Source organism: Sorex fumeus, unplaced genomic scaffold, assembly GCF_029834395.1.
Source record: "Sorex fumeus unplaced genomic scaffold, SorFum_2.1 ptg000001l, whole genome shotgun sequence".
NCBI lineage: Eukaryota > Metazoa > Chordata > Mammalia > Eulipotyphla > Soricidae > Sorex > Sorex fumeus.
Genome location: NW_026606058.1, coordinates 2,941,523 through 2,963,425, shown reverse-complemented (window position 1 = coordinate 2,963,425; position 21,903 = coordinate 2,941,523). Strand labels below are relative to the sequence as shown.

The 21,903-nt window shown below is 60.8% G+C and overlaps 1 protein-coding gene across 5 annotated transcripts; it reads left to right on the top strand.

Moving 5' to 3' along the window:
* The first annotated feature begins 6,910 nt into the window (after window positions 1–6,910).
* CELF3 (CUGBP Elav-like family member 3) lies at window positions 6,911–19,133 on the top strand. Of its 5 annotated transcripts, none has more exons than XM_056118376.1 (13): window positions 6,911–7,009; window positions 7,660–7,798; window positions 8,658–8,740; window positions 14,559–14,607; window positions 14,946–15,074; window positions 15,166–15,245; window positions 15,750–15,893; window positions 16,910–17,051; window positions 17,251–17,400; window positions 17,578–17,643; window positions 17,742–17,852; window positions 18,056–18,199; window positions 19,006–19,133. In XM_056118376.1, the coding sequence occupies exons 4-13, from the start codon at window positions 14,559–14,561 to the stop codon at window positions 19,131–19,133; spliced, it is 1,143 nt and encodes a 380-aa protein (XP_055974351.1). In that variant the 5' UTR covers window positions 6,911–7,009; window positions 7,660–7,798; window positions 8,658–8,740. The 5 variants fall into 5 exon arrangements, with proteins under 5 accessions (XP_055974351.1, XP_055974418.1, XP_055974183.1 ...); XM_056118443.1 differs by having other exon boundaries at window positions 6,962–7,009; window positions 7,693–7,798; XM_056118208.1 differs by lacking the exon at window positions 6,911–7,009 and having other exon boundaries at window positions 7,654–7,798; window positions 14,949–15,074.
* The last annotated feature ends 2,770 nt before the right edge of the window (window positions 19,134–21,903 follow it).

Here is a 21,903-nt window from a genome sequence, read left to right as displayed (position 1 = left end):
TCCCGGCGGTGCTTGGGCCTTGACTTCTGGCTCTGCACTCAGGGTTCGCCACTCCAGGCGGGGCTCGGAGAACCGGGTCCACCGCGTACAAGGCGAGCACCGTCTCTGCCCTTCCATCAGGTCCGGCTTGGGGGTCTTCAGATGTGAACTGGGTGCTGCAAAGGACCTGGGGTAGGCTGCGGAGTGTCCCTGCAAGTGTCCTTCTCATGGATTAGACTGACTGGCTCCTTATAAAGTTTCCTTTGTGGGGAGGGGGTGTTGGTTTGGGGGGCCACATCCAGGGATGCTCGGGAGAAACCCTGACTCTGCCCTCGGGCATCACTTCTATTGCTCCAGGAATCCTCTGGGGTGCTGGGGATCAAACTTGGGCAGGCTGCCCTCGAAGTGCCTTGCTGGCTGTGCTATGGCCCCAACTTTCAGTCGTTTCTTCCGATTCCAACGGGACCAGAGAGGGGAAGAATTCTTCCAGGATCTAGTGAAGAAAGAGGAGTGACCCAGAATGCTGAGCACTGAAGAGAGAGGCCTGGAAGAGGCAAGAGGCTGGCACGCAGACACGCGGGCACCACCGACAGCACAGGGTGGGGATCGCAGAGGATTCTGAAGAAAGGCCCCCACCCCAAGACAGGCCTGATCTTGCAGGAACCTCACTGGTCTCCTCTGTCCTCAGTAAAGGTAAAGGTAAAGGCCCTCCCGTTGATCGTCGATTTGCTCGAGCGGGCCCAGTAACGTCTCCATTGGAGACTTTGTTGTTACTGTGTCTGGCATATCGAATACTCTCGGTAGCTTGCCGGGCTCTCCGAGAGGGGCGGAGGAATCGAACTCGGGTCGGCCATGTTGGCCGCTTGTAAGGCGAACGCCCTACCCGCTGTGCTATCGCTCCAGCCCTCAGTAAAGACAGAAAAGAAATAAAACTGCTGGCAGTTCCTGCGCCAGGAAAAAGTCTGGGTAGGTTAAGAGCTAAAGGCCATGAACAGGGTTCCCATACCGGGTGGGAACCATTTGGTTTCTTCCCCCCTAGTTTTTTTTCTTAACCTGCACCCTTTCCCTTTGTAGGGATACTGGGAAGTCCATTTGCTTGTGGTGCGATTGCTGGGTGGTGTGGATGGTGGAGAGAGAGGAGGGGGAGGGAAGGGAGGGGAGAGATGGAGAGAGGAGAGAGATAGAAAGCCATCTGTCAGAAGTTTTTTTTTTTTTTTTTCATCCAGGAGCAGAGGTTAATTGGAATTGATAGTTCCTGTTGGCCAAGATCTGTCACTTCCTGCTCAGCCCAGAGCCCAGCCCCAGAGCTGGTCCTGTGAGTACCACAGACATGAGCCATGGGACAAGAGTTCTGTCAGATGTGCCCTGTGGACTTATAAACTTATATTTATTATCCTATCCACTCTGGATTTAAAAATTCAGTATGAAAATTATAATGCAGGGGCTGGAGAGATAGCACAGTGGGTAGGGCATTTGCCTTGCACGCGGCCAACCCGGGTTCGATTCCCAGCATCCCATATGGTTCCCTGAGCACCACCCTCCTGAGTACAGAGCCAGGAGTAACCCCTGTGCACTGCCGGGTGTGACCCAAAAAGCAAAAAAATATATATATATATATATATATATATATATATTATAATGCAAAACATCACATTAAAGCCCTAAGCATTTTCAGGTGTATGTGGCCCCAAAACAATTTTTAAAAATCTCATTGATATTCTTTTATGTATTTATTTTAATTTTTAAGCCACCTGGCAGTGCTCGGGGCTCACTACTGGTTCTGTCCACAGAGCTCACTTGGTGGGGGTCATGCACCATATTGTGTGCCAAGGATCAAGCCCTGGTCAGCCATGCGTAAGGCAAGCACCCTCCCTGTTGTACTCTCTCTCCAGCCCCCATCACTGATATTCTTTTTTTTTTTTTTTGCTTTTTGGGTCACACCCGGCAATGCACAGGGGTCACTCCTGGCTCTGCGCTCAGGAATTACCCCTGGCAGTGCTCAGGGGACCATATGGGATGCTGGGAATCGAACCCGGGTCGGCCGCGTGCAAAGCAAACGCCCTACCCGCTGTGCTATTGCTCCAGCCCCTCACTGATATTCTTTATCTGGACTCCTTGTTGACTATTTCAGATAGATCATGAAGTAAGCACACTGCATAATATTTTGAATATGTTCATTTAATACATTTATAGTTAAAGATAATTCTGTAGGAGGCCCAAGACAGCTTAGTGGCCTGAGCTCAGGTTTTGCACACAGGAGTTCCAGGATCCATCCCTGGCACCACATGGTCCCCCAGCACTGCCTGTCTTCCAGAAAACAAACTGGAAGCAGCCCCATCACCCCAGCACCACTGAGTGTGGCCCCACCAAGGAAAAAAAAGGGCCATAGAGCTAGTGCAAAGGTTAAGGCACTTGCCTTGCATGCAGCTGACTCTGGTTCAATCCCTGACAGCACATGGTCCCCTGAGCACTGCCAGGAGAGAAATGGAGCACAGAGTCAGTAGTAGACCTTGAATATCACCAGCAGAGATTTATCCTCCCCGCCTTTTTTTTTTTTTATGTCTTAGAGATTTTTGTAATCCCATCAGCAGCCAAGACTCTGAGACTATAAAAACCAGCTCCCGGAGGAGAAGAGCGCAGTCTCCTGCCCCCGTGCCTGGCTATTCCTCGCCGGGACCCTTGGAGGGGAGCGGGTTGAGCTTTCCTCCCCACCCCGACCAGGGCTCCGGCAGCCGAAGACCTCCAGGACCAGCCACCACCATGCTGAGACCACTCTCCGCACACCTGAAGGTACCGGCAGAGGGACAAAGCCACGCGGGTTCCGGGGCAGAGATCTCCAAGCCTACTCGGATTGGAGTCGAGCATCCTCCACCCAGATCCTCCAAATTCCAGTAGGCGGGGGTCACACCCACCAACTGGCCCCCTGGCGCTGTGTAATCCCATCAGCAGCCAAGACTCAGAGACTATAAAATCCAGCTCCCGGAACCAGCAAATGCGGCCGCGCGACATCTTATTATGACATCTCATTCCTACTTTGACAAACTGGCAGGCTACCGAATGTAGCCTGCCCACACGGCAGAGTCTGGCAAACTCCCCGTGGCGTCCCCAATATGCCAAATACCAGTAACAACGATGGGTCTCATTCTCCTAAAGAGCCTTGAATATAACCTCAGGGCCAGGATGAAGGAGACGTTACTGGGGTCTGCTCGAGGCAATCGACGAATAACAGGATGATTTGTGATTGTGATTGTGAGAGATTTTTTAATTGTATTTTATGTGTTAGTGTATGTGGGCTGGAGCGATAGCACAGCGGTAGGGCGTTTGCCTTGCACGCAGCCAGCCTGGCCAACCCGAGTTCGATTCCTCCACCCCTCTCGGAGAGCCCGGCAAGCTACCGAGAGTATCTCGCCCTCACAGCAGAGCCTGGCAAGCTACCGGTGATGTATTCGATATATATGCAAACACAGTAAAGTCTCACAATGTTACTGGGCCCGCTCGAGCAAATCGATGAACAACGGGAGGGCAGTGACAGTGACAGTTAGTGTATGTGGTGCTTTGGACTCAAACCCAGGAAGTGGTGTGAAGCACGTGCTCTCCCCCTCGGCCTCATTCCCACCTGCTTTTTTCCTTTGTTTTTCTTTAAAATTTTTTTGCTTTGGGGCTGGAGCGATAGCACAGCGGGGAGGGCGTTGGCCTTGCACGTGGCCAACCCAGGTTCGATTCCCAGCATCCCAGATGGTTCCCCTGAGCACCGCCAGGAGTAATTCCTGAGTGCAGAGCCAGGAGTAACCCCTGAGCATTGCCGGGTGTGACCCCCCCAAAATTTTTTTTTGCTTTTATTTAATTCTGTTTTTATTTGAGGGGCTATACTGGCAGTGCTCAGAGGCTGTATACCCGGTTTTGCTCAGGCGAGGAACCCAGCGGAGTCAACCCACGGAGCGTTTTATGGGGTGCTGGGGATTGAACCAGTGCCTAACCAATGTAGCGTCTCTCCAGCCCCTGGTTTCAGGGGGCTGGTGCCTACCTGCTTGTGCTCCCTGTGGCTCCAGACACCGACACCCCATCCTTGAGGCCATCTCCCTGGCTGCCTACTTCCGTTTCCATAAGAAGGTCCCATGCTCCCTCCTGCAGGCCTGCCTCACTTTACCACTTGAGAGAGAAGCCACGGGAGGGAAGGAAGTTATGTAATCGATTCCTTGTCACGCTCAGAAATTCTGCCACAGATGCCTTCACATTGTTTTCCTTTGGTGAGTCTGCTGCCCCCACATACATTTTGCCCTTTCTGAAAAACATCCCCAGTTTTCAGCAATTCTCATTTCTGAAGACTCCAGAGCTAGTCTCTAAAGTGAGTCATCTTCTCATGGGGGTTGGGCCAAGTGCTGGCAGGGCACAGGGCGCAGGGACTCACACGGGGTGCTGGAATTGAACTGGGGTCAGGCTGCCCCACTCTACCCGTGGAAGCCCTGGGTTCCCTCTCTGGCACTGCCTGGTCCGCCCAGCTCTGTGGAGTGTGGTCCACCCCAAGAACATTTGGGGTATTTGGGGTTTTGTTTGTTTGTTTTTGGCGAGGGGGTGGGAGAGGAAGCATTTGGGCCACACCCAGCAGTGCTCAGAGCTTGCTTCTGGCTCTGCTCAGAGGCTCAGGGGCCCTATGGGGTGCCAGGGTCCCACCTGGTTGATTGCATGAAAGGTAAGTGCCTGCTGTGGTATCTTGGGCCACTCTCTCTCTCCCCACTCTCTATATATGTTAGCTGAGGCCTGGAATTCAGTGCCTCTGTCAAGTGTCCTTGGCATGACACCACCCTAGCACCACAAGGGAGAAGAAAACTGGGGAGAGGGTAGGGGTAGAGCCCTGGAGGAACTAGGGCATAGAAATCCCATTTGCTCCCTGGCAGCAGCTCCCCAGAATGGGCCTCAGAGTAGCAGGGTGTTTTCCGATCTTCCCTCTGGAGACCTCATCTGCGGGCAGCTTGGAGAACAGACATTCCTGATTGTGTGTCCCTTTCCCCTCGGGCTCCCCCTCTGCCTTCTGCAGGCCTGGAGACTTGCATGTGGGGCCCCAGACTAGTCCCGGGATTAGAGAGTTCTGCTCCCTGCAGCTGGCTCCCCAACTGCTGGCTGGGGGGAGGCGCCAGGGAGGCTCATTTTAGCATTCATTTTTGCGAATGTTTAATATTTCAATTAATATGATTAGGCCCACGCAGGGCGGCAGTTCTGCTGACAGAGAAGGAGTAATGAGATCACCAGCCTGGGGTCTTCAGGCACCCTCGCAGGGGCGTGATCTGCTTAACATCTCCATAAATATCGAGATCAGATTAGAAGTGAGAATCAGTCACCCTAGGGGGCAGGGCGGGAGTGGAAAGTTACTCTCCAGATGTGCTGTGCCCTTCATTCCTTGGCACTGCCAGCGCATGCCCTACTGCCTCTCCCACACAATCATGAGCTCTCTCCCCTTCCACCAGGCCTCTGGGACCCCGCGGATCCCCCATGGAGTCACAAACACATATATCTACTACAACCTGTCTGCTGGCCCTAGACCCCTCGGGCTAAGTCAGGACGGAAGGTGACCACGGAAGAGCAAGCAGCAGTCTGGTTTAGGTTTGGCACCACCATAGCCAGCGGTGCCCAGGGCTCACGCCTGGCAGGACTCGGAGATATCTGGGGTGCTGGGGATCGAACCCAGGTCGGCTGTGTGCAAGGCCAGAACTGTTCTCCTGTCTCTTCAGTCCAGAGCCAAGCAGTAGGAGGAGGACATCTCTCTACCGAGGCTCAAAGGAAGCCACAGGAGGGCCACGGAGATTAGGACAATGGCTAAGGCACTTGCCTGGCAAGGCACCCCATAGGATCGATTGTCCACGCCGCTGCCCGGGAATGATTCCTAAGCCCAGAGCCAGGCGTAAGCCCTGAGCTCTGCCAGGTGTGGCCAAAAGAGAAAAAAAGGAAGGAAACAGAAGTGTAGGAAAGGATTACCACTCTCCCTCCCCAGGGGATGAGCGTTTGCTGTGGGACCTGAGTCTGCACACAGCAGCCGGGCTTGCATCATGCCCAGAGAGACACTCCTGCCATGTGTGCCCAGGCAGCTGGTGTAGTCACTCGCTCTGGGCCTTAGTTTCCTCATCTCTTTCCGCTCTGAGGAGAGGATCTGCATCATCCCGAGTCTGACATCCCTCACTTAAACACGAGCCGGCCTGTGGGAGCCGTGCTTGGGGGACAGGAGGTGCCAAGGTGCCTGTTGCTGTGATCAGGTCCAGGAGAGGAGCTGAGGCCGGGGGGTGCTGGGATTGGTGGGGACCTATTCAGTGACACTGTAGTGGGGCCATCAGCCAGCCAGCCCCCGAGGGCAGGGGCACCAGGAAGGAGGACAGTCCCCCCCCCCAAAGGTTGGCACCCTGCAGGGAGCACCCGGAGGAGGTGGAGCTGCCCCCTGCATTGTGGGGCCGGGCAGGGTGGAGGAGGGAGGGGAGGGCGCCCCCCAAGCCTGGGTGGGGGGCGCTTCTTCCAGGTCCCAGAGCCGTCGGGAGCGGGACTGGGGTCCCCCTGGCCTCGAGGGCAGCGGAACCTGCCGGGCTCCGGGCTGGACTCGCTGGAGCGTCTGTGCCGGGCGCGACCCCCGAGCCCCGGGATGCGAGGGGTCGGGGTCCGGGGAGCCCCCCGCGGCAGAGCCTCCGCTGGGCCGCGCGACCCCCGGCCTCCCGGGGAGAGTTTCCCGCCCCCCAGCCCGGGGCGCCCCGGCCCCGCCGCTCCCGGCCCGCGCCTCCAGCACCAGGGACAGCTCCGGCCCCCGAACAATGGGCCCCGCCTTAGGGCTCGTCGCTAAATTCCGCGCCTCGGCGCCCCGCTCCGGAGGGGCGGCGGGCGGGGCGGGGCGGGCCGGCTGTGCGTCCCTCGCCGGGGTGGGGAATTTGCCCTCCGCCCCTGGGACTGACATCAGCGCTGTCAGGGGAGCGGCGTGGGCGCGGGGCCGGGGGCGTGCAGGGGGGAGGTTTTTGTTGGGGAGAGCGCGGCCGGGGAGCAGAGCTCCGGGACCCAGGTGACCGGGACAGCGGGCAGAGCCGCGGCGGGAGCAGCCGGCGGCAGCCCAGGCCCGGGGGACCGGGGCGGGGGGAGGGGGCCGAGGGGGGCCCGGAGGGGGCAGCGGGCAGGGGTCCCCCTGGAGCCCCGCCGCCCTCCGAGAGCGAGCGAGCGAGCGAGCATCGGGATCTCCGCGCCCGGCAGAAGGACCAGCCCCCGGGGCGGTGCTCTCGGGGAGGCCAGCGCCGTGCCACCTGCCCGGCGTGCCCCCCACGCGGTGGCACCCCCGGCCCCCGGCAGGCCGACCCCCTCCGCCTGCACCCTCTCCGCTCCCACCTGCCTCCCTCTCCCTCCTGGCCCGCCTCGCCTCCCCAGGGCCCCGGCGACCCCCCCCCCCAACCCCCAGTCTGGGGGGCGACCGCACTGGCCCCCCGGCCGGGCGACCTGCCAATCCTCCTGGAGGGTGACTGTTGTTTGGGCGATGCCCCCTGGTGGCATGGCCGAGTCTGCCTAGATCCCTGACCCCCACCCCTGGCTCCCCCAGCCCCCTCCTCCTTTGTGTGCTGAACCACTCCTCTGCCAAGTCCTGGGGTTGGGGGCCACAGGGAAAGCCCCCGGCCCCTCCCCGGCCCCCCTCTCGGCCCCTCCTCCCGGGCCGCCCCAATGAAGGAGCCAGATGCCATCAAGCTGTTTGTGGGACAGATCCCCCGGCATCTGGACGAAAAGGACCTGAAGCCCATCTTCGAACAGTTCGGCCGGATCTTCGAGCTGACTGTCATTAAGGACAAGTACACAGGGCTGCACAAGGGTAAGGGGCCAGCCAGGACCAGAGACCCACCTGGGGGGGGCGGGGGGCTGGCTTGGGGCTGGGGAGTCGCCGGGGGAGCTGGAGGACTCAGCCCGGCTGGCCAGAGTGCTCCAGGCGGAGGGAGAAGGAGGGCCTCGGAGGGGGAAGTGGTCAGTGCAGGTGCAGAGAGCTGGACCCCGGGATGAGGGGGGATGAGGGGAGGTGACGCGGTGGGCTGAGGCCAGCAGGGGCTGAGGCTCCAGATGGCCGGGCAGGGAGATAAGGGGCCAGGCAGGTGCATGCGTGCGTGTGTGTGTGTGTGTGTGTGTGTGCGCGTTTAAGCATCCCAGGCCATGGCTGCCATGGGGACAAGAGGTAAGAGTTGGGACAGAGCTCGGGGCTAACCCTGAGCAGAGTGGCAGCGACACGGGGCAGGCAGGTGGGGCCCCCAGAATCAGGGTGGGATCAGTGAGAGGCCTGGAAGTGCAGGAAGTTGCCTCCTCAGGCTGTCTGGGGGCTGTGGCGAGGCTGGGCAGCCCCTCAGCGCCAGGCCAGCACCGGGCACGGCCCTGCTCCTGGCACTGGCCCTGGGACTCCTGCTTGGCCCGGCCTTTCCTTCCCTCTGCTGGGCGCTGTGGGGAGAGGAGCAGGAACGGAGCAAACGGGTGAGTGGAGAGGGGCTGACGGCCAAGGTAGAGGCAGAGCAGGAACGCAGGCTGTCTGCTCTCCCGTCCCGCCTGCTTCCTCTGGCTCCTGGCGCTGGGGGCCACCTCCTCCAGGCAGCGGCAAGCTACCACCCTGCCCCATCCCATGCTGGGGTTTCTCTCAAGGAGGTGAGCCCAGGACTCAGCCCCCTGGTCTCTCTGCCCTGGCCCCTCAGGATGTGCCTTCCTGACATACTGTGCCCGCGATTCAGCCCTGAAGGCCCAGAGTGCCCTGCACGAGCAGAAGACACTTCCAGGGGTGAGTTCCCAGGTGGGCGGGGCCCGGGCTGGCCACCTCCTCCAGACAGCCCACACCGATTTCCAGCCCTCTCCTCCCCAGGAAGTCCCTCTCTCTACCTAGCTCCCTTCCTGCCTGTTGGACGGTCCATGCCTGCTTTTTCTCTCCCCTAGAGAAAAGGGTGACAGGGAGTAGAGCGTGACCATGATCTTTGCAAGCAGCTGGCTTCTCCCGCTTTCTCCCGGCCACAGGGCAGCACTGCTGACCAAGTCTGGACTAGGAGGCGGAGAGACAACTGTGGACCCTCTGTGGGACAGCGCGGGTGGGGGTGGGGAGGGCGTGGGCTGCGAGGTGCCCCTGGGCTGTCAGTGCAGTGGGGGCTGCTTCAAAACAGGCTGGCCTCGTGTCTCCTGGGAAACTGGCCAGGCCAGGGGGCCTCCGGGGTGCAGGGCCTGGGGCAGGGGCCAGGACGGGCCACTTCAGCATCTCGCCCACCAACCGTCCATCTCTCCCGCAGGTCAGGGCCCTTTGTCTCTTCTCATCAGTGTCCCAGACCCCAGGCTGGTGAGGAAGGGCAGGAGACGGTCTCAGCCTGCCGCTCAGCCCCACAGCGGGGGGAGCACATGCCTCCCCCGCATCCCTGCTGCTCCCTACGAGAGCCCTGGAAGGCTCTCCTGAGGGCTGCTCCTTCAGGCTCCCACAAACTGAGCAGCTGGGCGCCGGGACACCCCTGGACAGAGCTGTTGCCCCTCTGCCTCCTGGGAAACGGAAGAGACAAAACCTAGAGAAAGAGTCGGAGGGCAGAAATTACAGCCCAGCCGGGAGGTCACTTGCTTTACAGGCAGCTGACCCGGGTTTGATCCCCGGCACCCCACAGGGTCCCCCAAGACCCACCAGGAGTGATACCAGAACACAGAGCCAGGAGTAGGCCCTGAGCATCACTGTGGCCCCAAAACCAAAACTGAAAAAGAGATGGGGGACAGGGAGACTAGAACTGCTTCAACCACCCCCCAACTTCACATCCTCCATAAATAGATCCCCCATTGCTCTGCACCCCGAGTGCCAGCAGGAAGTCAAACCCAGCTGCTGGACACCCCTTGCACCTCAGTCTGGGCGCAGAGGGTGGGAGACCCCCCAGTACAGTGCACATGTGTCCGAGCCGGCCAAAGTTCACCCTGACGCGTCCTCACTGCATCCACTTTCTCCCTTTCTGCACACCAGCTCTCTCTCTCCCGAGCCCACCCCTGGAGCTGGAGCGATAGCACAGCGGGTAGGGCGTTTGCCTTGCACGCGGCCAACCCGGGTTCGACTCCCAGCATCCCATATGGTCCCCTGAGCACCGCCAGGAGTGATTCCTGAGTGCAGAGCCAGGAGTAACCCCTGAGCATTGCAGGGTGTGACCCAAAAAGAAAAAAAAACCCTAGCCCACCCCTGCCTTCTCTTTGCTGGCGTGGGGTTGGGAGCAAGGGGAACGAGGAGAGGGCAGGAGAACGGAAAGGGACAGGGCTTGGAGAGACGGTCCCTTGAGCTGGCGCCTGTCTTTCCCGCCTGTCTCTCTCTAGCTGCCTAGGAACTAGGGGTGCTCAGAATTCGGGGACTGGGCTGGAACGATAGCACAGCGGGGAGGGCATTTGCCTTGCACGTGGTCGATCCGGGGTCGATTCCCTGCATCCCATATGGTCCCCCAAGCACCGCCAGGGGTCATTCCTGAGTGCAGAGCCAGGAGGAATCCCTGAGCATCGCCAGGTGTGACCCAAAAAGCAAAAAAAAAAAAAAAAATTCAGGAACTGCCCCCGACTTGTAGGAAGTAAGGCCCAGGATGGGAGATGAGAGAGAAGACACCCAGTTAATGACTGTCTGACCCTGCTCCACCCCTTTGCTTTGGCTGTTGTCCCAGGGGACACCCCAGAGGGGGCCCGGCAGGAAACCAGGAGTTCTGTCGGCTCCTGGAGGACCCGGGGGCGGGGGGGGGGGGGGACTGAGGGAGAGCTCGAGGGAGCAGACCAGGGCACAGAGGGGAGCGTGGCCTGCCCCTCCCTCCCCCTGGCAGTGTTCTAGTCCACAGTCATGTGTGCATGTGGGTCCGTGGGCACGTGTGACTTGTCACACATACAATCTTGGAGTGACACCTTCTCCTGCAAGTCCTCCCCAGGCCTTCCTCCTGGAGGCTGAGTTTTGGATCTCTTTTGTCTGTTTTAGGGCCACCCTGGTGGTGATTGCAGCTCCTTTCTGCCTCTGCACTCAGGGGTCACTCCGAGTGGGGCTCAGGGAGCCATATGGGGTGCCGGGGATCGAACCTGGGTCAGTCGCGTGCAAGGCAAATGACCACGACCACTACCACCCACTACTACTCCTCTGGCCCATGGAGGCTCGTTTTCAGTGGGGGTGTTTCACCCTCTTCGCTCTCCCCCGTCCTCCCCTCGGCGCTGGGGGGCTGTGCCACCAGGCAGAGCTGAGGTGACGGAGAGAAAGCGGGCTGCTGGCCTCTGATCGTGCAGTCCTTCCTCTCCCGAGTTCTGGGCCCTCCATGAGCAGGGCAGGGCGTGGCCTGTCAGAGGGGCTGTGGCCCTGTGACCTCATGAGCTCTGGTCCCTGGGCAGGACCTATGTGTGGTCTGGGACATGAGACCAAGTCTTGTTCTTTATTTTCTTCTTTAATTTTTTGGCCCTTTGGATCACACCCAGTGATGCTCAGGGGTCACTCCTGGCTCTGCACTCAGGAATTACTCCTGGTGGTGCTTGGGGGACCATATGGGATGCCGGGGATCGAACCCAGGTCAGCCACATGCGAGGCAAACGTCCTCCCCGCTCTGGCCCCATGAGAGCCAGTCTTGCCACCAAGTCCCCTCTCGAGGTGAGATTTGGTGGGACGGAGGAGCTCTTGTGGGCAGTGGGGCCTTTGCTCCTGCCCAAGGCCAGGGCCTTCCAGTGACTGTGATGCAGGGTGGTGCTAATACTTGGTTGTAGTTTACTTTAGTATAAATAGCCCCTTCTTCTTCGGGCGGCCCTGGGGAAGGCTTATCACCTGGCGGCTAGTAGCCAGGGGACAGGCGCCAGGAGTGGTTGCCAGGTAAACAAGGCCCGGCTGCACCCAGGGGAGGGGGCAGGTGTGCCAGGCTCAGCTAACAAAGACGATCTTCCCACAGGAAGTGCCAGGCTGAGGAGCCGCTGGGTGGGGGGCTGGGGGGGTGCTGGGCCTCCAGGGAGGCTCTGTGAGGGGACATGCAGGCACAGGGGCTCGTCCACTATGGCTGTGGCATTTCCTCACGGGCAATTGGGGGCCTGGAGCGGGATGGGAAGGGGCGGGCTGCTGTCCCCAAGTCCTGGCTTCCCTGTCCCAGCTCGAACAGCAACTCCACAGAGGCCTGCTTGGGGAGAATTCCCTGACATCACACCCGGTTGTCATCACCGCTGAGCAGGTGGGGCCGGCTGTGGGGCCCCAGGGACCCCCGGAATGCTCAGGTTGTACTACAAGCAAGGAGGGTGAAAGGCCACGGCCCTGAGAAACACACCCACACCTTCTCTCACTCACACTCGCACTCACATTCTCGGGCACGCACACAGTCACATACGCACTGACGGTTGCACACACATACCTACACACATACACCCAGTCACACACACACACACACACAACATACATCCACACACTCTCTCAGTCACATACACGCCCAGCCAAACGCACACACACACACACAGTCACATACACGCAGTCGCACACATTCACAAACACACACTCAGACTGCGTGCTCTCCCGGCCACATACACGCTCATAGCCTCCCATCCCCCCACAGAGACACACACACCCTTACTCTCACACACGCCCACACACACTCTCAGTCACATATTCATGCCTGTCCCTACGCTCAAGTACCACGCAATCGTATGCTCTCTCATAGCACACGCCCACACATTCATACATGCCCCACACTCGTAACACACACTCACACACACCCAGACTCGCACACACAGACACACCTTCTCACACATACACATATTCTCACAGACTCACATCCATCCACAACACACTCACGTCACTCACACATGCGCTCACACACTCCCAGCCCCCGCCCCCAGCCCCGGAGACAGATACTCGGAGGGGATAATCCCAGATTGGGGGCTGGTCAACTGGATGGCAGGGTTAGTTGCGGGATTTGTGAGTGTGTCCCTCCCGCCAGCTGCTCTGGGGCCCAGAGTGGCTGGGGGGGGGGCGTGGGGTGGGGGGTGGAAGAGAGAGAAACAGAGACAAGGACAGAAAGAGACAGAGACAGGGAGACACACACAGGGAGAGAGGCGAGGAGGAGGAGGAGGAGGGGAAGATTCCCTGGGGACCAGCAGAATTTAGCTTTTATTTGGATTTTTTTCCTTTTTGTTTTTGGGCCACACCCAGTGATGCTGGGGGAGTGGGGGGTGGGTAACTCCTGGCTCTGCTCAGGAATCGCCCGTGGTGGGCTTGGGGGACCATCTGGTATGTCAGAGATCCAGCTAGGGTGGGCTGCGGGCAAGGCCAGCCCCCTCCCCACCGTGCCCCTTAAGCTTTGATTGAGGGTGCGGAGTTCTGAGGGGCTGCAAAGAGGGGAGGGGTGCCATGAGGCCTGGGCATCTGATCATGACACAGTTACCAGAAGCTTCCACACAAGCACTCAGCCTCCACCAACTTCTCCTCCTGTGCCCCCCAGACCCCCTCTACCTGCTTGGGGACAGCCTTTTGCACCCATTTCACAGACACCGAAAAAGAGGTCGGTCCAGGAGAGGTGATTTGTGCAAGGCCACAGTGTGGGCAGGGCAGCCCTGCCAGGTCTCCCCCCAGGCCACCTGCCCACCCTAACAGTGCACACACACACACACACACACACACACACACACACACTGGTTTTTTTGGTATTTCAGACACTGGATCTAGGGCTGCACCCCCCTACGCAGGGCCCAGGAGCCGGGGACCCGGAATGTCACCCCAGGAGTCCAAATCCTAGCAATAGGAAAGTGCTTGGGACACAATAGCGGGGCACCCCCACCCCGCAGCTGTTAAGGAAACCGACCTGCAGGAGTGGCCTTTGCACGGGAGGGAACAAAGGAGCCCCGCAGGCGGCCGGAGCCTGGGGAGGGGCCGCGCGACCCGGGAACCCCCTCCGGAGCGGCCTGGTGGGGGCACTCCGGGTTCGAGGCCGGCTGCAGGGCTGCAGGGGCTGCAGGGGCGGGGGACCGCCGGCCGGCCGGCCCCTCCCCCAGCCCAGCGGGGCGCCCCCCGCCCCCCCCCCATCCCGTTCCCACACCCCTCCCGCCGGGCTCGGAGCTGCGGTGACGTCACCGCGGTCGCCAGGGCGACGGGGCCGGCTAAATCGGGCTGAGTGGGCGGTTGCCATGGAGCGCATTCTCCCGTTGCCACGGAGACTGGGCATCTGCTCCCTTTGTGCTCCAGAGTGCATCCTCCCCGGGGTCAAGGGGTGCAGGGGGCAGGAGGAGAGGCAGACACGCGTCCAGGGGTCAGCAGGAAGCCGAGGCCTCGGCGGGGTCGCCTCCAGCCTAGGACCCTTCTGGGGTCTGCTCTGGGTGTCTGCCCCTGCTGCCCCCAGTTGTGGCATGAAAGCATCGGCCTGGGGACCGCCCGCCCCCTTTCCCCCTTAAGGAGAGCAGGACCTGCCCCTGGCCACGGGTCTGGGTGCCCCCAGCCTGGCCCCAGCGGGACATGAGCACCCCCTCACCTCCAGCGCCCCCACCCCCCAAGAGACTCCAGGCAGGAAGTCAGGGCCCCCCAAGGAACCAGCACTGGAGGGGGCTCGACCCCTGCCCCCTCCTGGGGCTTAGAGGGCCCCACAGCCGCCTTCTCTTCTCTCCCGTAGATGAACAGGCCAATCCAGGTCAAGCCAGCCGACAGCGAGAGCCGAGGAGGTAGGTCCTGCACCTGTGGGCTCTGTCCCTGACCCCGACCTGGGGAGTCCCAAGCGACAGCAGCCTCTGGTGGAGGGATGTCTGCAACCCCAGAGGGCTCCCTGAAGGAGGTGGCCCTGGGGCTGGGCACCACCTTTCCTAGAGATGGCAGAAGGGGGAGGAGATGATGCCTGAAAATGCTCAGTCCTTGGAATGTTTGGTTACCTGTGCCCCACCCCGAGGAACCCCTGGTCTCCGGGGAAACGGGACTGTGTGCCCCCCTGCCCCCAGGAGCGTGGTAGGGAAGGGAGCGAGGGTGGCAGGGTGCCCTGAGCAGGCCCTTGCCCCTGCTCCCCCAGAAGATCGAAAGCTCTTTGTGGGCATGCTCGGGAAGCAGCAGACAGATGAGGACGTGCGGAAGATGTTCGAGCCTTTCGGGACCATAGACGAGTGCACTGTGCTTCGGGGCCCCGACGGTACCAGTAAAGGTAGCCCCGCCCTGCCCTGCCCGCCGCCCGGGCCTCCTGCTAAGCCTCCCCGGGGGTGGGCGGCCGCTCACCCTGGCTCCCTCGAACCCAGGTTGCGCCTTCGTCAAGTTCCAGACCCACGCCGAGGCCCAGGCAGCCATTCGCACCCTCCACAGCAGCCGGACCCTGCCGGTGAGCCCGCCCACCCGCCAGCCAGGCGCTCCCAGAGACCCCTCTCCCGCCCCTTCCTGGACCCCGGCCCCCAGTGGATCTGCTGGAGCGGGACCCTCGTGGAGGGCGAGGGCTCCCCCGACTGTGACCAGGGGTTCTGGAAGGGTCCAAGGAGAGCTGCACTCCACACTCGGGCCCCTGGACCCACCCAAGAGCGTCTCCGCTTTGGCCCCGGCTCAGCCCAGGCTGGCGCTCAGTTGGGCTTGGGCTCGGGCTGGGGGTGGGACAGCGACCCGGGAGCCCAGCCCGAGGTGGAACTCTCCGGCCACCCCAGATCCCCCCTCTGCGGGGCCCGCCCCTGCCCCCCGTGGCCCCAGCACCTCCTGGCCCTGGGGGAGTGGGAGGGACAGAAATCCCCTCTTGACTCCCGGCATAGTCCCGTGCATGCCCCCGAAGACAAGCCATAAGGCAGGGCCGGGTCACCGGCTGGAAGGTGCCCTGGCCCTCTTCGGGGCCTGTTCCCAGGGGGCCTCGTCCAGCCTGGTGGTGAAGTTTGCCGACACGGAGAAGGAGCGAGGTCTGAGGCGGATGCAGCAGGTGGCCACTCAGCTGGGCATGTTCAGCCCCATCGCCCTCCACTTCGGAGCCTACAGCGCCTATACCCAGGCTGTGAGCACCGTCCTGCATGCGTCTGCCCTGCCCGCCAGCCCGTGCCCGGCCCACCCGCCCGTGCCCGGCCCGCTCCCCGATGCCCGGCCATCCCCATCAGCCACCCCGTGCCCGGCCCGCTCCCCTGTGCCCGCCACCCCCATGCCCAGCCACCCCATGCCCGGCCCGCTCCCCTGTGCCAGGCCACCCCCATGCCCAGCCACCCCGTGCCCGGCCTGCTCCCCTATGCCCGGCCACCCCCGTGCCCGGCCCGCTCCCCTGTGCCAGGCCACCCCCATGCCCAGCTACCCCATGCCCAGCCCACTCCCTGATGCCCAGCCACCCCGTGCCCGGCCTGCTCCTCTGTGCCCGGCCACCCCCATGCCCAGCTACCCCATGCCCAGCCCACTCCCTGATGCCCGGCCACCCCCATGCCCAGCCACCCCGTGCCCGGCCCATTCCCTGATGCCCGGCCACCCCCGTGCCCGGCCCGCTCCCCTGTGTCAGGCCACCCCCATGCCCAGCTACCCCATGCCCAGCCCACTCCCTGATGCCCGGCCACCCCCATGCCCAGCCACCCCCATGCCCAGCTACCTTTGCCCGGCCTGCTCCTCTGTGCCCGGCCACCCCCATGCCCAGCTACCCCATGCCCAGCCCACTCCCTGATGCCCGGCCACCCCCATGCCCAGCCACCCCCATGCCCAGCTACCTTTGCCCGGCCTGCTCCTCTGTGCCCGGCCACCCCCATGCCCAGCCACCCCGTGCCTGGCCCGCTCCCCTATGCCCAGCCACCCCCATGCCCAGCTACCTTTGCCCGGCCTGCTCCTCTGTGCCCAGCCACCCCCATGCCCAGCCACCCCCATGCCCAGCCACTCCCTGATGCCCGCCACCCCCATGCCCAGTCACCCCATGCCCGGCCCGCTCCTCCCCCATGCCAGGCCACCCCCATGCCCAGCCCCCCTCCTGTGCCCGGCCCGCACCCCAAGCCCACCCGCTCCCCATGCCGAGCGCCCGCCCCCGCTGCGCTCTCCCCGCAGCTGATGCAGCAGCAGGCGGCCCTGGTCGCAGCCCACAGTGCCTACCTCAGCCCCATGGCAGCCATGGCCGCCGTGCAGATGCAGCACATGGCTGCCATCAACGCCAACGGCCTCATTGCCACCCCCATCACCCCGTCCTCAGGTGAGCGGCCGGGGGAGTGGCAGGTGGGGTGCACAAGGACCCGGGTGGCTCTGGAGGGGTCCGGCCTCCTGCCTGTGCCCTCGCTCCGCTGACCGCTTCCCTGCGTGTGTGTGCACACGTGTGCGTGGGTGCGTGCATGTGTGTGTCCGTGTACATGTGGGTGTCTCTGCTTGGCCGTGTTGTCGCTTTCTTTGCCCAGGAACCAGCACCCCTCCTGCCATCGCCGCCACGCCTGTCTCTGCCATTCCCGCTGCCCTGGGCATCAACGGCTACAGCCCGGTGCCCGCCCAGCCCGCTGGGCAGCCCGCCCCTGACGCCCTGTACCCCAACGGGGTTCACCCCTACCCAGGTGGGGCTCCTGACCCTCTCGCCCTGCGTCCTGCGGCAGCCTGGGGAGCCGGGCGGGGGGCCCCGCTTGTCCAGGACGGCACCGGGCCGGAGCCCAGTGCTCCGGAGCCTGTCCCGGCTCCCGCCCGCTCGGCCTCGCCGGCGCTCACTGCCCACGCCCCTCCACTGCTCTCCCCAGCCCAGAGCCCCGCCGCACCCATGGACCCCCTGCAGCAGGCCTATGCGGGCGTGCAGCACTACACAGGTGAGGGCGGGGCCGCGGGCACGGGTGCGGGGCAGCCGTGCCCACCCTCGGCCGGCCAGCAGGACCCAGAGCTGCTCTCTCCTCCGCCCTCCTGACAGCGGCCTACCCGGCCTACAGCCTGGTGGCTCCCGCCTTCCCGCAACCACCAGCCCTGGTGGCCCACCAGCCTCCGCCCCCGGCCCAGCAGCAGCAGCAGCAGCAGCGGGAAGGTGTCTCCCACCCCCCGGCCCCCCGCATGTGGATGGGGGCAGCCTAGCCCAGAGGGGGGGGTCTCCCCTCCCCCCCACCCTGCATGCGGATGGAGGCAGCCTAGCCCAGGGAGGGGGCCCGGGTCCTCCCAGGGTCTGCACCCCGCAGCAGCGCTTCTGACCTCTGAGCTCTTCCTCCTGTTCCCCACAACCCCCACCCCCAGGCCCTGATGGCTGCAACATCTTCATCTACCACCTGCCCCAGGAGTTCACGGACTCTGAGATCCTACAGATGTTTGTTCCGTTCGGCCACGTCATCTCAGCCAAAGTCTTTGTGGATCGGGCCACCAATCAGAGCAAGTGTTTTGGTAAGGCCACGATTGAGCCCGTTAGCCCCCAGATGGATTCCCAGTGAGAGACAAGGGGGCAGGAAATGCGCCCTGCGTGGACCCTGTCTGCTGTCTGCATTGTCGAGGGTCCGAGAGAAGCAGAGTCTAGCACAGCCGGTCGCTGCTGGGGCCAGGCCTCCCCGCAAGCCCCACAGCCTCGATTCTGCACCTCAGTGGCTGTGCACGTCCGTGCCCCAGGCACGAGAGGCTTAGAAGACTCAGGGGAACGGGTTTTAGTTGCTGTTGAGTCTTCAAAAGCCGCTTCAGGGTCACAGCGGATGTTCGGATTCTCCCTGCCTTGGAAAAAATGTATTCAGGATTCAGAGTGGCATTTTCCTTTTCTTTTTGTTTTATTTATTTTTTTGGGGGGCCACACCTGGAAATGCTCAGGTGTTAATCCTGGTTCTGCACTCGGGAATCACTCCTGGCTGAGCTTGGGGGCCGTAGCGGGTGCTGGGCATTGAACCCAGGTTGGTTGCTTGCAAGGCAGATGCCCTCCCCGCTGGACTACGACTCCAATCCCTCCAAGTGGCATTTTCAAAGGGCGTGTTCCCAGATGTCCTGACGGAAGCCACAGCTGCCCTTCGGAAATGCTAGAAATGCTGACTTAGACTGTGAGAGAGGCTGGACTGGGGTTGGTGGCCCCATTTCCCAGCCACCATTCAGGACGAAAGTCTGGGAGGCCCACGGAGTGCCGGGAGGAAGTTGGGTGATGTCAGAAGCCCAAGAGCAGGCACAGGGGATGAGGGGGGGCCGGGCCCAGCCTCATGCTCGTCTCACCTCAGGCTTTGTGAGTTTCGACAATCCGGCCAGTGCCCAGGCTGCTATCCAGGCCATGAACGGTTTTCAGATTGGCATGAAACGCCTCAAAGTCCAGCTAAAACGGCCGAAGGATGCCAACAGACCCTACTGAGGCCTCCAGGTGGGTCCGACTCCCGCCTTGTGAATTCCACCCCCTTCTGTAGTCAGGGCCTCCCCTGGACAGCCTTCAGCCCTCCTCTCCCTGACCAGCCCCTCAGCTGCTCCCAGCCAACTCCCCCTCACATACACACACTCACACACTCTCTCTTTCTGTCACTTAGACACTGTCTCACACACACTCTCTCAGATGTACACATTTTCTCTCACATACTCACATTTAGGCTCATACACTCGCACTATATCACACACACATTTTCTCTCACACACGTTCTCTGACACACTCACATATTTTCTCTCCTCACACATACTCTCTCACACACATTTTCTCTCACATATTCACACATTCTCACATACTTTCTCTCACACACGTTCTCTGACACACTCACACATTTTCTCTCCTCACACATACTCTCTCACACACATTTTCTCTCACATATTCACACATTCTCACATACTTTCTCTCACACGCTTTCTCTGACACACTCACACATATTTTCTCTCCTCACATATACTCTCTCACACACATTTTCTCTCACATATTCACACATTCTCACATACTTTCTCTCACACACGTCCTCTGACACACTCACATATATTTTCTCTCCTCACACATACTCTCACACACATTTTCTCTCACATATTCACACATTCTCACACACTTTCTCTCACACACTTTCTCTGACACACACATATTTTCTCTCCTCACACATACTCTCTCACACACGTTTTCGCTCACATATTCACACATCCTCACACACTTTCTCTCACACACCTCACATACACTTCTCTTACATATTCAAACACTCACATACTTTCTCTTATACTTTCTTTTCTTTTTTTTTTTCTTTCACTTTTTGGGTCACACCCAGCGATGCACAGGGGTTACTCCTGGCTCTGCACTCAGGAATCACTCCTGGCGGCGCTCAGGGGGACCATATGGGATGCTGGGAATCGAACCTGGGTCGGCCGCGTGCAAGGCAAACGCCCAACCCGCTGTGCTATTGCTCCAGCCCCTCTTTTCTTTTTCTTTCTTTTAATTGAATCACCATGAGGTGCAGTTAAAAAGCTTTCATGTTTGAGCTTCAGTCATACAATGATCGAACACCCATCCCTCCACCAGTGCACATTCTCCACCACCAACGTCCCCAGTATCCTCCCGCCCCCCATCCCAGTCCCCACCCTGCCTCTACAGCAGACGATTTCCCCCATACTCTCTACTTTTTGGGCATTATGTTTGGCCCGAATTTTCCCACCACCATTCAAACCTGCCTGCCAGGGGCAGACGTGAGATAATTTATTTTCCATTGCTCATTTTGAATATCATGAGTTCATACGGCCGCTTTGCGGCCGCGTGCTTCTGGAACCTTACATTGTAAATGGTCGTGTTCCAGAGACATCTCTGTAGGGCGCTAATTCATTTTGGGATTCAGTTGAGAGTCTCTGGGCCAGGGCTGTTGGTGCGCCAAGATGGCACCCGGCGGAAGCTTGTGAGGATGACAGCCAGGTCACTGAGAGGGCGGGGAGCCTCTGCCACCAGGTGGCCTGGAGATTCAGTCCTGGAACCCGCATCCCTGGGCCTTGCTTGTGGAAGCTCTTGGCCTCTGGGATTCCATCTGGAGTAGGCAGGGAGAGCGCACTTGCTCCCTCCCGGGTGCCCCGGTGAGATTGGCTGGAATGGAGCCTGGAGGGATCTCTGGTGCTGTCTAGGACTCACTGCTGTGTCCTCTTTTTTTTTTTTTTTTGCTTTTTGGGTCACACCCGGCGATGCTCAGGGGTGCCTCCTCCTGGCTCTGCACTCAGGAATCACTCCTGGCAGTGCTCGGGGGACCATGTGGGATGCTGGGAATCGAACCCGGGTCGGCCGCGTGCAAGGCAAACATCCTACCCGCTGTGCTACTGCTCCAGGCCCTGCTGTGTCCTCTTATACTCTCTCTCTCTCTCTCTCTCTCACACACACACACACACACTCTCTCTCTCTCAACTACACACTCTCAGACACATACTCTCACACACATACACTTTTAGATACACACACACACACACACACACACACACACACACACACACACACACACACTCATACACACAGAGCCTCGCCAGATTGTGTCCGCTCCCAGATTTCCCTCCTTCCTGCTCTGTCTGTCTGGTCCGTGTGTCTGCGTGTGTCTCTTCTGGTTTTCCTTTGGGTTGGAGGAGATGAGGGGCGTAGGGTTTGGGGAAGGGGGGACTGGCCTAGGGTGCCAGGGGACAGACGACGGCACGTCCCTGGCTCTGAGATGTGGAGCCGTCGGGTTCTCCGCCCTGGACTCCAGGTGACGCTGGGCCGCAGCAGCGGTGGGGTGCAGCACAGATGAGGGTCCCAGGCCTCTGGGGAGCAGCGCTGGTTCAGGCAGAGGCCGCTGGAAGGTCGGTCTGCCTGTGCCCGTCACCGAACAGGTCCCCTGCACCCCACTGCTGCCCCCTTGCCCTCATCTCCCAGAACTCCGAGCTTGGATGGCTTTTGTGTTGTTTCATTCCCCTCGGACCAAACCCCTGAAAAAAAAAAAGAAAGAAAACAACCCAAGAACAATACCCACATTTTCTATTTCTCCCCCTCTCCCCCCAATCCTGGCTGCTAAACTCCCCCCACCCTGGGGGTCCCCCCAGCCCAGGGCCCGTGTCCATTGTCGGCCGAAGCCCCCATCCCCGGACCCCTGCTCCGGGCCCCTGTAAGTTGCATGGAACGAGCGTGTTGTCTTTGGAGCCGGTTGTTTGTTCCTTGG

Coding starts and splice junctions, on each gene's coding strand:
- CELF3 (XM_056118124.1), top strand. CDS start 7,654: ATGAAGGAGCCAGATGCCATCAAGCTGTTTGTGGGACAGATCCCCCGG. Junction 8,741..14,558: donor AGCAGAAGACACTTCCAGGG/GTGAGTTCCCAG, acceptor TCTCTCCCGTAG/ATGAACAGGCCAATCCAGGT. Junction 14,608..14,945: donor CGACAGCGAGAGCCGAGGAG/GTAGGTCCTGCA, acceptor CTGCTCCCCCAG/AAGATCGAAAGCTCTTTGTG.